Raw genomic sequence first — 16,410 nt, 5'->3', positions numbered from 1 at the left:
TTTTCCACAGACACCTGATAACTATAATCCCCCCTTCTGATTTTTTTTGCGGTGACAATTCCTCCAAAATGTGTGGATTCCTTGTCTCTCTCAACCCAATTTCGATTGGTGTAGTTGTTTCACGCTTTTCACAAGCGTTAGAGACTGACCTTCTACTGGACTGGTATAATATAGAATATACTTATTATAAACAGTATAAGGTATTTAAGGCTTACAAAAAAGCATGTTTACGATTACATAAATCGAAATTAGGATGGAATAGACGGGGAATCCACACATTTCGGAGAAATAATCGCCGCCCCCAAAAATCAGAAAGGGGGGGGGGGTGTCCATACTTCAGATGCCTGTGAATTTTTCCATATCGGCACAGATCCGTAATATTAGGGATGCAGGGGAGGGGGTTCACCGGAGAAGTTGGAAGTTGCACATGGCTTGTTTAAATTTCCTTACAGACAATGATAAAAATATGATAATCATGATAAATCATGATAAAGACCTTCAGAACCTTAATTAGTGTGTGCAGGGGGGGGGGGGGGGGGGGGGTGGGGTTATAGTGTTCGTCATTGCTGTCTCAATTTCCCCCCTCAGGCTGGGAGGGGGGTCATTCTTTGCTCCAGGGCTTCAATTCATAACTTTCAAGCTTACATGCATTAATATCTTCTCATTCACTACTACATAGTACTATCAAAAATAGTGGAGGGGCCATTCTCGCAATATATCTTCATTTGCATGCATGAAAATAACAGTTAATATTAAGGGTTGGAGAGTCGCCTCCGAAAAACATTGATATGTGCCTGCAGCGTTCTTGGTACTTATGGTGGGTTTCATAAAACTTCAATGTAACAACAGGTACTTGCCACAGCAATACATACCACAAAGTCAATAACACATCACTAAAAAACTTTCCTTGTTCTATTTTGCATACTTCCCAATAATCTTTTATCTGTATTTTCTCTGACTTTCCATAGATCTGCATGAAACATGCAATTGACAGAAATATTTCTCATACTAGTTAACGAAGTTGTATTTACAGTAAGTCATAATTTCATTATTATCTTCATCAGAAATGATTCCGACACGAAAATATATTTAAATCTCCACTCGGGAAGTCTTAGCTTCTATCTTCTGATGACGTGTAAAATCCCGAAACGTACGAACAGCTTTGGTTTTTTTGAGTAACTAAAAATAGCGTACAGCGTCTTCAATTCAAAATTTTTATTTTGTTAACAAAGCAAATGTTCCAGATTTTTTGGTAATAAACATCGTATCAATTTATTGTGATAATAAAACAATGAGACTTTATTTTTCAACACAACGAATGTACAATTTTCATTCTGTGCGGTATCAGTACATAGCACTTCGTGGTATAAAACGGAAAATCCATGTTTTGTTGCAGTTTTCGGCGATAAGAGGCAACGAATGCAGTCATGTCATACATGGTTTTTAAGTTGAATGATTTGTACAATACAACGGTAGTAAATACATTTACATAGCATATTCCCTGGAAGCTCAAAAGGCCGAGATTCTCAGGGGGTGCCATTCTGTGTCATTTGAAGCTAGGTACCTTGTGTTGTTATTAGTATACAGAGGTCATAAGTCATTTACAGAAACAAGTGCCTGTGGGTGGATCCCCCTTTGAAAACCAAAATTGGATAATAGACATCCCACCCTTTCCAAAATTACTGGATCCACCCCTGTCATGTATTGAAAACCAGAAGTTACTATAACCATAGGCGCTTGTTTGATAAACTTGGCAAGCTATACTATATAATAACGCATAATAATATATATACAAGCACTGTGACTATACCAGTGAAAGAGATATAATACTGCACATTGACAAACCAAGTCCAGGGCCGTAAATTACATGGAGGCGGAGGAGGCAGCTGCCTCCTCCAACTTTTGAGCCAAAAAAAATTAAAATTTAAAGTTCATTAGAATTTATGTTGTTTCCAATAACTAAGAACATGATACCTCCCTTAAAAAGTATTCCAAATCTTTCTTTTAGAATGAGTTAGTCAAGTAACATCTTAGAAGGCCCTAGAATCAAGGATTTTGCACGAAACGTGGTCAGTGTGCACAAAATGTGCTCAGCGTCTGGGGGCCTGAGCGGCCCCCAGACCCCCGCCTAATTTCCTGCCTCCTCCAAATTGAAGGTTAATTTACGGCCTTGAGGTCATATTTATCAGATGGTATAATTTTAGATACCGGCTTTACGCGAGCTTTAATCGGGATACCGCGTTACACAGTTGTTGTTCTTTAGACTTATCTACTGAACTACTCGTTTAAAACGAAAGTAGACCGACTGACGTGGTATGAACAGGTAAATATTTCAGTTCTCTTCCCTAATTCCTATGGTAGTCCAAATACTTAATAGAATGCATCATCGCTGAATGCGGTAAATACCAGGAGTGCCTGTCATATTTAATCACTCGCCTGCAAGACCGGGTAGAAATTAAACGTTATTTCAGTCATCGGTGCATATTACATCGGGGTCAGGTGGAGGTATGACATTAGCAGAGGATATACATGTGTATATACGGATCTAAGATTTTTATCGACTTTGATGAAGTACACTTATTCATCAATATATATGCTGTTTCACTCGTCGATGCAGTAGTATGAATTAATTTATAAGATCGGTAAAGTACCGGTACTTGGTTCCTTTAAGATGCTAGAAGCCTGCTATACTTGAAACTGAAAAGGTTACCTACAAGTAGCCATCTACTGAGGTTAACTAGCTACCAGTAACCACGTACTTACAAGGAATAAATACTGAAGGATAGCTATAGCTATATGATACTGGTTACTGCCCCCCCCCCCCCCCCCCCCCCCCCCCACACACACACAAATCGGGTATATTTAATTTAGATGGCGGGGAAGGGGTGTACGTGTACTAGTAATTTGCTTTGAAATTCCAATTAGCATGCTTGATTTTGCCAGCTACCTAAGCTTTGCAATGCAAAATATGAATAAACTTGGGGGTAATTATTCAATTCTTTGTAATATACATAAAGGGGAGTGGATTTTAAACCTGACAAGGAGCTTATATGCTGTTATGTTGAAAACCATTATAACTTATACGTCTACTTATAGTTTTCAAGGGAGAAATTTGTGTATACATTTAAGGTGCACACTGATAAACAACCTTAATATTCAAATTCCCTTTGAAAATTGTAAGTAAATGAGTATGCATTAAAGGGAAATTAATTCAGATAAACATTGTACTCATCAGTGACGGATTTAAAGCTCCTCTCTCCGTTCTTTGTCATTTAACAAGGCATTACTGGCATGTCTTTGATGAAAACTCCAGATTTGACCTTCAAAATGGCTGAATATTTTGGGTAATACTTGATTTTCACATGTGGTCACTCCCCTTTTTCGAAAATCCTGGATACGTCACTGCTCATGTCGAGTTGTGATTTTGGTATCTCAATATGCCATGAATCTTTAGACATCACGCTTATGGAAATTAACTTCTTATATGTCTACAGTTTGAGGAAAATCACCTTTAAATTTCAAGTTTTCGTTGAAAATCGAATCTAGCTGGGCGTTTTCATAATCAGGATATAGGGATCATGGCGGGTGTGACCGGTCGACAGGTGGGGTGCTTACTCCTTTTAGGCACCTGATCCCACCTCTGGTGTGTCCGTGTTTGTCCATCTAACTATTTTGTATTGATTTTAGGAGTCATGAGATTGATCACTGTTCGTTATCTTCACCTTTCACGCATAACTTATAAAGGAATTAGCTACTTATACCTTTTGATGGATGGTACTTGGTATGGCTATCCGGATGTGAGATGTTTAATGCAAACACCCAGGTCCTCAAAAGGCTTCCAAAGAAGGGTACTTTCTTTCAAAAGGTATAAGTATAGCTGATTTCCTTAGGCAGTGATATATATCTGAAAAGGATGGCATATTGCAATAGTAACATCACTTCTTGTCTAGTGTATATCCCCGAATTAATCATATATTTAAGAAATAAACATTTTTGAAAATACACGAGAGTATGAACTGCGACTTTTGTTTACGTTGACATACGTCATAGCGCTTCAGGAAAAGTAGGCCCGTGTGAGCTGTGAAGTGTTTATTTTAAAATTGATTTAAAAAAAATATTTATAACATATTTACAATCCACTTTCATTTCTGACAACTTCCAGCTGTTCTATAATAGGCGTACTATATTTATGAAGATTCATGCGCGTATTGTTAAAAACTGTAACGCATTCATGAGGAAATGGCTATCAATACAATAGACAGAGATGTCAAGGACAAAAACATCAATGTATAAATATTTCATATTTACTTTTCCAATGTTTTTTCTGTTGGTATCCTTACAAACTGTAATGGTTCAGTTTTATTGTTAAGCAGTACTGAAGTATATTTTTAGGTCTATTGATCTCGTTATTTTAAAGTAGTACTCACTTGGTACGTGTAACGCATCTTCCCGACAACTTCCACCTTTGTTTTTGTTTTACATTCGGTGTGGATAAACCATCAGACAAATTCTGCTAGTTTTGTATGTATTAGAACTCTCTCTCAGATAAAAACACAGAATGCAACTTTACTCATTAGATTGATCGTCAAAGTACTTTTATTTAGACAGAATTATTTTTGATTAATTCATCTTTTTTACAGACAAAGTCGTTAATTTGACTGGGAATAGATGAAATGGGAAGAAAACCCCAAAACCAAAATCAGAAAAATAGTGAAAACAAAGCTGGTAAAAATGAGTCGTCTACTTGTACAGTAAGCAGTGAAAACTCTGGCGTGAGTAAACATTCCAGCAATCTCTCAAAATCACGTGGTCAGGAACACCATGAGGAGAGAAGGAATTCAGAGCAAACAGCAACCCCCGCCGATGTATGGAAGGACAGAAAGTTACGAACTGTGATTCTAATATCAGGAGTATGTCATGTGTAAGTAAAAACAAACACAGAAAGAACCATCCTCCTCTAGGTTTTAGAACATTGATGAATTAATTCTCCACACTGTGTACACTAATAAATACGTGGATACTGTATACAACCCTTTATTCTACCTCTCAGGTGTGTTCACTTAATATGATTTACTTGTTGACGTTTTCTCTGTTTTTGTAATTATTACACTACGCGTATTGATAGAGGAATAATACATCGTCCTAATGACTGACTTTTAAAACAATTCCTATTGAAATTTTGATGAAAATATGATGATTAGCAATACATGTACGTGTATATTCTTAGCTTAAACGCGTAGCTGGGAAATCTCAGTCAGATTCGTTGAGGCAGGATGTTTGTACTGACGCCTCTTTCGAATCTCGAGCCAGTTTTACACAAAGTGATCCGGAAAATCTTGCCTGAACTTCGGCCACTTTTGCGATTAATCTGACAGTAAATCAGATTGGTTATTTTTGAAACCGTTGCAAATGGCCAACATTTGATTTTATACCTTTTTAACACAGAAGAGTTCCGATAGTCTGTTTCATGTTTGTACCATGTCTGGAGATACAGAACTTTCTGAATGACGATTACTTTACACAAAACATTTAAGCATAGAAATTAAAAGAAAACTATAAATTTTAACCAATCTATGTGAAGGTGTTTTAATAGCAAGTACAAACTATCAAAAGTAGACTATCGGAAATCTTCAGTGTTGAGAAGGTATAAATCAAATGGTGGCTATTTGCAACGACTTAAGATATAACCAACTTGATTTTTTGTGGGAGTTACACCAGGTTAAGGTAAGAAATGCATGTTTCATTCTGATAAGGAGTGAATAGAATGCAAAAAGTTGAAGCGGACAAGAAATTCAATTTTAACCTATTTTAATCGCAACAAGCGGCCGAAGTTCAGATAAGATATCCCGATTCAATTTCGAACTATTATTGTACATATCCATACCACATTTCTCTGATGTAGTATTTGCACCACGTGCTCGGTCAATATGATATTCTCTCTGATATATATATATATATATATACTAGACAAAATTTCTAACTCCCCACCTAAGTTTTGTCATCCACTGGTTTTATTTTCTATTATTTTGACATAGGTTTTGATTGGTATAAAATATAACATCTTCAAAAGAAGTCAATTTTTTTTCAATGTTCATTTATTGAAATATTCAATTAAAAACATGAAAACTTAACAGTACCCTAAATTTTGGAATTCTCAACAATCAATACCGTGTGTGTCCCCCATTCGCTCGAATAACTGCCTGGCGCCTGTTTCACATTGAGGTCACGTAATTGTGTAAAAACTTTGTGGAATGTTATTCCAAGTGTTAGTAAGGTTTCTCTCAAGCTCTGCCAGATTCTGCGGCTGGGGAAGCTGTCTTACTCGCCTGTCTACCTCGTCCCATACATGTTCAATGGGATTGAGGTCTGGACTCCAAGGCGGCCAGTCAATTACGCGGATATTGTGACCCTACAGCATCTGTTGGGTGGTTCTTGCCGTGTGTGGGGTCGCATTATCCTGCATAAGGACCATTCCGCGATTTGCTTGGATGTGCGGGATTGCCACTGGCTGAAGGACAAGGTTTTGGTACCTTGCTGCATTCAGGTTCTGGTGGATTGGGATCATTGGTGTTTTTGTGTGAAACGATATTCCCGCCCACACCATGACAGAACCACCTCCAAACTGCCCTCGCCCCCTTACCCATGCGCCAATATATCGTTCGCCAATTCTGCGGTAGACGCGGGACCGTCCATCTGATCACCTTAAATTGAATCTGGACTCCTCTGTGAAAAGAACTTGTCCCCAGTCCGCGCGTGTATACCTCAGATGGCGTCTTGCCCACGCTAATCGAAGTTGCCTATGTCTTGCAGACAATACCAACCCTACATAAGGCCTTCTTGCCCGCAACCCCCCTTCCCTAAGTCTGTTTCTCACAGTTTGATCACTGAGGGGTCTTCCATGTGTTCCCAATGTGCGCCTTGCTGTTGCTCGAGCTGTCAAATGTCTGTCATGTAAATGGGTCACTCTTATGTAGCGATCCTGTTGAGGGGTTGTTACACGCCGTTTGGGCCGTCGGCGTAGATCCACTACACTTCCGGTTCCATTGAATTTTCGGATTAGGTTTGCGATGGTCTTGTGGTCTCTATTGAAATTTCTAGCAACCTGTGAAAATGATCAATGCAATTGAATTTTTAAATTGTTTCCTACACTGTGTATCTGAAAGTTAATCGCAAAAGATCGAATGTAATGGAAGAAAGCAAACCTCTCGTAAACTGCAACCAGCATGGACCATGCCAACTGCTCTTGCGCGTTCCTCTGTCGATCGACATGCGCCGCATTTGACTTCAGTAATTTTGTGTTTTTCAAATACAAATGAGTGTATTGAGAACAAGAAAACAAAGAATTTTGAAAAGCAAGCCAGAAAAACCAATCGAGCACGAGATTTTCAATTTCAACAAAACCCACTACGGTCCAGTGGATACGAACGCGTTCTTGAAATCTTTGTGCTAAAAAGGTCAGCATTTTAGTTAGCTGACGATATTATAAATTACAAATTGCATAACTGCAAAGGTTTGTAAAATTTAGAAATTATTAACTTGGGGAGTTAGAAATTTGGTCCAGTATATATATATAAAACACATAAATAGCAATGAACTCTTAAATGAACATAACTGCCCTAAGTGAAGAAATATTTAATATAAAGCACAGAAAATTTCACTTTATTTGTGAGTATCCAAATAAAGTGAAATTTTCTGTGCTATATATATATATATATATATATATATATATATATAATCCAAATAGAAAGAGTTGATATCACACAGTCAAAATAATTCAATAAAAAAATCAGGAAAATATACAGTTCCAAAATATATTTAACCTATCCAACCTACACTGGTCCTACCCAACCTACGCTAGTCCAGTCATGATGCCTACAAAAAAGATCGTCACTACAACCTCGCATTTAAATATATTTTAAATATTTTAAATATATTTTGGAACTGTATATTTTCCTGATTTTTTTTATTGAATTATATATATATATATATATATATATATATATATATATATATATATATATATATCTACTATTTTTCTTTTCATTCATCAATTCCAAAAAACCTTCGTCGAAAGAGTGTCTTTGTCCATAATGATTAAGAGCTTTGAAATGCACTAGTAGCCATTTTTTGTTTAAATATTGCCATTTGTCTTCACAGACTCCAGATATGTGGGTTTGCTTACTTATTGCTACAAATCACCGCCCCACATGTTGTTTCCTGTTGTGAGTATGATTCCGTCACTGCTGTCTCTAAAGAATCCACGTCTTCAGTATGTCACCGTAAAACCATTGATCTGTCTCAACATTGTAAAGCTCAAAACAATGAACGAACAGAGGATCAAGAGGTATTCCTAGAAGAATTGCCCATTTCCCGAAAGTCTTGGGAACAAGTAACTACACGTATAAACTCCAGGGAAGAACGCATTGAGAACATGTTTCAAAGTTTTGGAGATTTACAAATGAACTGTTCCAAGACGGAGGAAATAATGGAGCACCTACAGGAAGTAGACAGAGATTTCAACAGAAGCCTCCTAGATCTTGAACGCAATATTAGTAAATTTCAGGAAGAAGTCAAAACAAATAAATCAACATGGCTTGAAGGTAAGGAATTTTACACTGAAACTTGTCAAAACCAGAACGTTATAACATAATTTTCATTCGGTTTTGTGGAACTATATACTTTTTGAGTAGGTAGCATTTAAAAAAAGCGAAGTCTGAATGACGCACACAATTCTTTTTTTTACAGTTGGTTTAGATACATTTCACTCTCCTTTTTTTTTCTTTTCTTACAGTGGTATAGATACATTTCGCTCTTTTTTTTTTTGTTTTGTTTTTTTTTTTTTTTTTTTTTTTTTTTTTTTTTTTTACAGTTGTTTAGATACATTTCACTCTTTTTTTAACAGTTAGTTTACTTACATTTCACTCTTTTTAACAGTTGGTATACATACATTTCACTCTTTTTTAACAGAACTTTTTAGCAGTTGGTTTAGATACATTTCACTCTTTTTTTTTATAGTGGTTTAGATTCATTTCAATCTTCTTTTTTTACGGTGGTTTAGATACATTTCATGTAGGTCTGTCATTCTGTGACGCCTGAGGTTGAATATTTATCTTCCTGCAATTAAGGTTGTATACATACTCTGTATGATCTGAAAGAGATAAAAAAAATGGGTTGGGGTTCCATGCCAAGAATCAGAAGCATCTTGCAAGAAATTATTCCATGCCAAAAATTACTCGTAGAGAAGCAACCTACAAGATATGGGTTTCTCCCGACAAGAAGTTCTAGAATTATGTTTCTGACACTCTGTTTCATTTCTCTCTCTTTTTTAATCTTTATAGATAAATTGCAGTTATTTTCAAAGGAAATCCATAACGAAACGAGAACGTTAATCGAAAGTAAAATGACAATGTCTGATATGGATAGGAGAAAGATTTATGAACAAGTTATGGATGGTATTAGAAACACGTGGAAAGAAGATTTGCTTAAAATGAACGCAACGTTGACGGACACAATTGAAGACATGAAGAAAAAAGTTAATATAAGTCAGCAAAATATTAGTTCATTGATTAATGAAAACGTTAGGATAGTCAAATCAAATGAAGCTAAGGTGAAGAGAGTTCACAGAAAGGTTGCTAATGGACAGTGGGAGGTGAAATCTAGTCTTTCTGCACTGCGTGGAGAATTTGGGTATCTCGTCACAGAACGCGAAAAAAAGGTAGAAATAATGGACACCCATCTGCATAAAATGAAGGCTGATTTAGAGGAAACGACTGAAAAATTGGGAAAAGTTGAAAAAGAAGTTAAGACAGCACAGCAAGGTATTAGTACTTTAACTCTTGATCTTAAAGTTATTGATGAAACCGTTGCTAACACCGATAAAAGTGTAAAGACAATCAGTGATCACGTGCAAAAGCATGATGTAGAGTTGATGAAAGTTGCTAGAGAAATCGGCATAGTTTTTGGAAAGCTTAAGGATGATAAAAATGACGTTGATAGAAAGTTTAGTAAGGTTAACAAAGAGCTGAGTTTAGTGGAAAAAACTGTTGATGAAACAGCTACGAACGTCAATCTAAAGGTTGATGCTGAAGTGAAGAAAGTTTACAAAAAAGTTGATGAAGAAAAGAAGAGAGTGGAGTCTAGCCTTGTCGGGATACATGGACAGTTAGACTATTTCTTCCGGGAACTCAAAGATATCAGTGAGTATCCTTTTAACTTATAAGTCTATTCTTCATACTTGTTGTTTCTGGCACTTAAGCAGCAGCTGAAGACGTTGAAACAACAAGAGAAAAATAATCACAATTTTGCAATTATTGCCACTAATCCTGACGCGTCGACTTTCACATATACATATTCATTGTCCAAGATGTACGTCTTGTGGCACACACATACCGGATATGACCTTAAAGAACGGAGGTCACGTGTTGCGACAGGCGTTGACACATCACTGCTACGGCACTGAGCGCTAAGCACGGGTCGAAATTTGTGGTACTTCATCAGCAGGTTGTGATGTCTTTATGAGTCAAAAATTCTCTAAGGAATATAAATACCAGTCATTATGACGCTCCCTTCGCAACCAGGAAGACCGGGTTCTGACGTCGTGTTAAACTCAATACGGATAGCGTAAGCATTTACTGTTCTTTCGGTAGTAGAAGTTTAAAGCACATCGAACGTTACCGGTCGACAGGAAGTGCTTACTCCCCCTAAGACCATAGCAATGAGGGTTCTTTATCGTGCCAACGCCTACCGTGACATTCATTTTAAAGGTAATATCCTAAAGACGCAAGATATAGGGCTCACGGCGGTGTGACCGGTCGACAGGGGATGTTTACTCCTCCTAGGCACCTGATCCCACCTCTGGTGTGTCCAGGGGTCCGTGTTTGCTCAACCATCTATTTTGTGTTGCTTATGAGATTTATGAGATTGATCACTGTTCGTTCTCTTCACCTTTCATTCTGTATCTTATATTTATTTTAAACATAAGATCTCTACATTGTGGGATTCCTGTTGCTTGTCGTGGTGATCATCATCTTTGTTGCGTATAAGAAATTGTTGTCAAGACCACATCATCAGACTGCTGAACAAGATCCGGGTCATACATCACCACTTAGATCCCATCATCAACACAGGGCAGAGGAAAAGGTCATGTTTGAAAAGCTGCAGTTCTTATATATCTCCTATATAAATAATTCACCTACTGTAGATAATCATGTCTGAATCAAAGTCTACATGTTAACTCGTTTTCAATATATGGGATTCTAGTAAAATGAAATACACGTCATACTTGTTTATAGACATATGTTGTGTTTTTTTTAAAGTCTTGGTATTTTGGTATACATTTGCAAAGTTATACAGCTTTTCAACTTTGTTACTAATCTGTTTTTCATAAGACGTGTTAGATGTAAAGAAATTAGCAGGAATTTTCAATAGCTGACGTAGACATTCTATAATTAATCTCTATTTTTCTTCAGCTTCCTTCAAATATTGTGGACGGTATAACCAGGAGAGATTTAAAGCCAGGAATAACCCTTATCAGCTTTAACGATTCCACACAGCACTTCCACAGGGATTTGATAGCGAAAGTGCCAAAGCACAGTTCCTTATATATCCAAGTATGTAAAAATCAGTGAATATTCCAGAATAAGAAAACCAGGCAAATTCATGATTATATATATATATATATATATATATATGTGTGTGTATGTATATATATATATATATATATATATATATATATATATATATATATATATATATATATGTGTGTGTGTGTGTGTGTGTGTGTGTGTGTGTGAAATACAACATTACTATTGATAATTTACTGATGTACTATAAGTTTTCCAGTCAGCAAATAATTGTGACAACATCCGATTTACAAATTCTGTTTTTAAAGGCTTGCAATATTAAGACGAAACATGGAATTGCTGATACGAAGCCATTTAAACTGGTGTTGATATTTGTGGATTTTAATGAGAGAAACATCATCCTGGAGGACCCTGCAGCAGAGATTGGGGACCTCAGGAGGATGACGACTATTGGGTTCCAGAAAATGGGGTGTAAGTTAATGACAGTGAAAGACGAGAAAAACATAACATGGTCTAAATCCTGTTACAAAGCATTTGGTGAAGTTTTGGATCAAGTTTACTTGAAATGGCGTTTTGCTGTATACATGTACTAGTATTCTGAGGAACAGAAAATGTTACTTTCTGGTCACCAATGTCATACATGTGTTCTTTACCTGTGTTTTAAAGGTGATGTGTTTGTGGTGTATGTCAGACACCGAGATTCCCAGACCTTACAAGAGGGTCAGCTGTACAGTCCTCGTCTCCATTCTGTTGACAGACACCCCGTGCTATCCGGGCTCAACAAAAGAAAGCGTGTCTTCTCTGTCTATGACAGATTCCATCCTCACCAGGTGAAATTCCTGGAAGACTGTTTCAAACGGTTGTGATACTGTGATCTCTCTAATTGTGATTTCAATATCTGGCAAAGGAGAGCATGGAGCTTCATGTCTTTGTAATACTAGTGATTTACTTCATCACACACATGGAACTTTATATTCACCACGACGAGCTTTTAACTGTTTCCCTGTGGTAGTGAGTTTTGTTTTTTCTGTGATGTTTTCTATCTGGTTGTGAGATTTTCTTACCTGGATCCTATCCTGCTCATCGCCAGGTCTTGCAGGTTTTCAAACCATGCGATATATTTAAAAGGCGCATCATTGCCTCCAAAATGAAAAAAAAAAATCCTGAATTTTCAACAATACCCCCTTATCTCTACCATTGTTGTACATTGTACCACATTAATTTTATATACGCATTGAGGAGAGATCAGCTAATTTACATTGAAGGGTTAGGTACCACAACAGCTGTTTCCTGTCCTGTTATCCATACATTCTCTGATTTATCTGATATTCAGTAAACTGCAATTGAAATAGCCAGAAACCAAAATGAAATGTTTAAAATTTGTTCATACGGAGATCATGCTCTCGCGTATCAAATGAGTTGAGAGGCATAAATACCATATGCAGGTGATGAGGAAATATTACTTCATAAATATTGGAGGTTGACGTTGGAGAAGCTGATTCAGAAGTCATCCCGTTTTCATAAAGCTGAGTTGTTAGTTTGTAATTTACGTCTATGTAATTGTTCAATAGAATATGCAAATATGAAACAGATATGAAAGACTCTGTATTGTCTTTTATTTCGAGTTCACATGGGTATGTCGAATCGACATTTGAAGGAAAGTGGGTATTGTGAAATGATGAACGTCGACTTGATGTATCTAAATGACGAGTCCATAGCAAGAGATTTTTTCTAATCGTGTAGGATTTTTAAAACAAATTCTGCCTTATAAGAGTACAAAAGAAGGTAAGCTAATAAAGGAGCAAAATTTGTGCTTATGGGGATTCCAACCTATTGTTGAAAGACCTGATCACCAACAACTACGTAGATATTGTCAGTGAGGAACTCCAGTGTCTTTTTAATATCAACTTCAGAATACTTGTAGAATCACAATGGTGTTTAACAAAGTAATTGTTTGGACTGACAAGATACGAATATTTTCATGTTCCATTTTTATTTAAGAAGCGGCTGTGTGTGATGTTCAAAACCATAGTCTTTAATTCATCGTGAGGAATGGTGGTGTATAACGTAAAGTGTTGAAAAGTCACAGTATACTTTTTGATTAATTCCTTTGGAATTGTCGAAAATTCACATTTAATTTACACCACTTCTCATATGTTGTGGCACAATATGTCTGAAGTTTGTACTTTGCGAATTCACAACAATTAATGTATATATGAGTAGACATAGCAGCTTGGTACTTAAGTTCTGATTTCTTTTACGGATTTGATTTACACTACTTCTCGCATATTTTGTGGCACTATTCCTTCATTTCGGTTTATATTTTGGTGAGGACCAAAGATATCCAGCATAACTAAATTAACTCGTATCCATCTCATTGACTGGAATATTAAATGTGTTTAACACTGAGACGTCATTTGTAAGAATTTCATCTTTTGAAAGGGAACTAAATGCGAGTTCATTTAAGATACAGTTATAATAATAAGCCTTACAAATAAAGATAGAGTTGTTACACGTGTTGTCAACTGAAACCAATACAAAGGCTTTGTGTAGGCTATCTAATTCTTTTATCACTTCTTGATTATTAAACACAGATATATAGATGGTTCGCAGTTTTGTTTTAACGTGCGTAATACAAGATTTTAATTAATATTCCCCTTATGAAAGGTGAGGATAACGAATAGTGATCAATGAACGACGACGACGAACAGTGATCCATCTCAGAAATCCCCCAAGCAATACAAGATAGAGAGTTGGGCAAACACGGACACCTGGACATACTAGAGATGACATCAGGTGTCTTGGAGGAGTAAGCATCCCCTGTCGACCGGTCACACCCGCCGTGAGCCCTATATCTTGATCAGGTAAACGGAGTTATCCGTAGTCAAAATCAGTGTGCCAAGAATGGCCTAACAATAGGAATGAACACGTCAGAGAGCTTTTTGCCCAATGATAGGTTGTATTGACAAACTTGTAGTTCGTTATAACGACCATAGAATTTGCGAAATGCCGACAGTAAACGAGACTGTTGAAACCCCTGTACCATCAACTTAATTGTCAGTAGCTTGCCTCGACTTAAAAACTTACCATACACAGAACAAGCTATTGTCTATCCGTTGAGAGATATAAACACCATATGCAGGTGATAATGCAACATTGCTACATAGATATGAAAAGTTGACGATGGAGAAGCTGAAATCTTGCCGTTTGTCATAAAGTTGAGTTGATACCGGGTAGTTTGTCGTTAATATCTACTTTTAATGAAATATCTAAGTATGAAGCAGAAGGGAACGACTCTGTGATGTCTTTTATTTCGAGTTCACAGGGATATATCGAATCGACATATGAATGAAAATGATTATTGTTAATACATAGTGCGTCGTCGATATATCTAAATGTCACATTGAAGCCACAGCAAGAATTTTTTTTGTTCTCACGTAGACGTTTTTGAAGAAATTCTGCTTCGAAGGAATACAAAAGCAATTCACCTTACAATGGAGCGCAATTCGTACTCATGGGAATTCCAATATACTGTTGGAAGATCTGATCACCAAAGACTACGAGGATATTGTCAATGAGGAACTTCAGCATATTTTTTTATTTCCATTTCAGAGTACTCGTGCGTGGAATCGGAGTGGTGTTTAACAAAGTTATGTTTTGGATGACTGATCACTAGATAAGAATGTTTCCGTTTTCCATTTTTGTTGATGAAGCAACTGTCTATGATGTCAAAAAGTATAATCTTTAATGTATCGTAAGGAATTGTCGTATAAAGTGTTGAAAAACCATAGGTTATGATGTTGCTGATTTGAGAAAAGTTTTGCGATTTCAAATCTACTAAAAGTTCTTTAGAAATTTTTAGAATCCACATTTGATTTACACCACTTCTGGCATATGAAAGGTGAAGATGACGAACAGTGATCAATCTCATAACTCCTATAAGCAATACAAAATAGAGAGTTGGGCAAGCACGGGCCCCTGGATATATCAGAGGTGGGATCAGGTGCCTAGGATTAGTAAGCATCCTCTGTCGACCGGTCACATCCACCGTGAGCCTATATCTTGATAAGGTAAACGGAGTAATCCGTCGTCAAAATCAGTGTACCATATGTAGTCGCACAGTTGGTTTGAAATTTCTCCTTCACAACTGTTAATATTTTCTTGAGCAACAAAGATAGGGGCTTGATAGAACACTTCCTGGATCCAGCAATGTATCTTTGTAAAGGTTTTTATAAAGTTTAGGAATCCAGTATAGGTACGGTAACTCATTCATCCGACCCATTGACTGGGATTTTAAGTGTGTCAAAAACTGAAGCGTGGTTTCGAAGAATTTGATCTTTTGAAAGGGCAGTTGGAGTATAAGTAAGATTACCAAAAGTTGAATTGATGTCGAGTTGGTTTAAAATGCAGTTGTAAACAGTAATAATCAGCCTTGCAAACAAAGACAATGTTGTTACAAGCTTTGTCAGCTGGAACCAAAACATATTCCTCATGTAACCTATCTAATTCTTTTATCACTTCTGGTTTACTAAACACAGACGGATAGATAATACGTACTTTTGTTTTAATATGTCTAATGCGAGATATAAATATTCCTCTTATACTTTTAATCCATTCTGACAATGTATCAAGTCCTTTTTCATATTTAGCTCATCATCTGGCATAATCCTCGACAAAATTCATAATATAGATGAGGTTTTGTCGCCAATTAAAAGACCGAGGTTCTCTGTATTTAGGACCTTTAAGAGTAAGTGATTTGAGGTCCTCATTTTCAACTATACCAACTTCACCAGTAATGACATTTCCAGCTGGACTATAGCTGAAAGAA

The 16,410-nt window shown here is 36.7% G+C and overlaps 1 protein-coding gene across 1 annotated transcript; it reads left to right on the top strand.

Annotated features, from left to right (window-relative positions):
* Nucleotides 1-2,261: 2,261 nt before the first annotated feature.
* LOC125679181 (uncharacterized) lies at nt 2,262-13,186 on the top strand. The gene is made up of 8 exons (XM_056156435.1): nt 2,262-2,323; nt 4,641-4,921; nt 8,158-8,600; nt 9,339-10,196; nt 10,982-11,139; nt 11,469-11,609; nt 11,891-12,053; nt 12,249-13,186. Exons 2-8 carry the CDS (start codon nt 4,674-4,676, stop codon nt 12,446-12,448), a joined length of 2,211 nt encoding a protein of 736 aa, XP_056012410.1. The 5' UTR covers nt 2,262-2,323; nt 4,641-4,673; the 3' UTR covers nt 12,449-13,186.
* The last annotated feature ends 3,224 nt before the right edge of the window (nt 13,187-16,410 follow it).

The sequence above is a fragment of the Ostrea edulis genome, chromosome 2 (genome assembly GCF_947568905.1).
Source record: "Ostrea edulis chromosome 2, xbOstEdul1.1, whole genome shotgun sequence".
Classification (NCBI taxonomy): Eukaryota; Metazoa; Mollusca; class Bivalvia; order Ostreida; family Ostreidae; genus Ostrea; species Ostrea edulis.
This window is presented reverse-complemented; position numbering and strand designations above follow the sequence as displayed.

Coding starts and splice junctions, on each gene's coding strand:
- LOC125679181 (XM_056156435.1), top strand. CDS start 4,674: ATGGGAAGAAAACCCCAAAACCAAAATCAGAAAAATAGTGAAAACAAA. Junction 8,601..9,338: donor TAAATCAACATGGCTTGAAG/GTAAGGAATTTT, acceptor TAATCTTTATAG/ATAAATTGCAGTTATTTTCA. Junction 11,610..11,890: donor ACAGTTCCTTATATATCCAA/GTATGTAAAAAT, acceptor CTGTTTTTAAAG/GCTTGCAATATTAAGACGAA.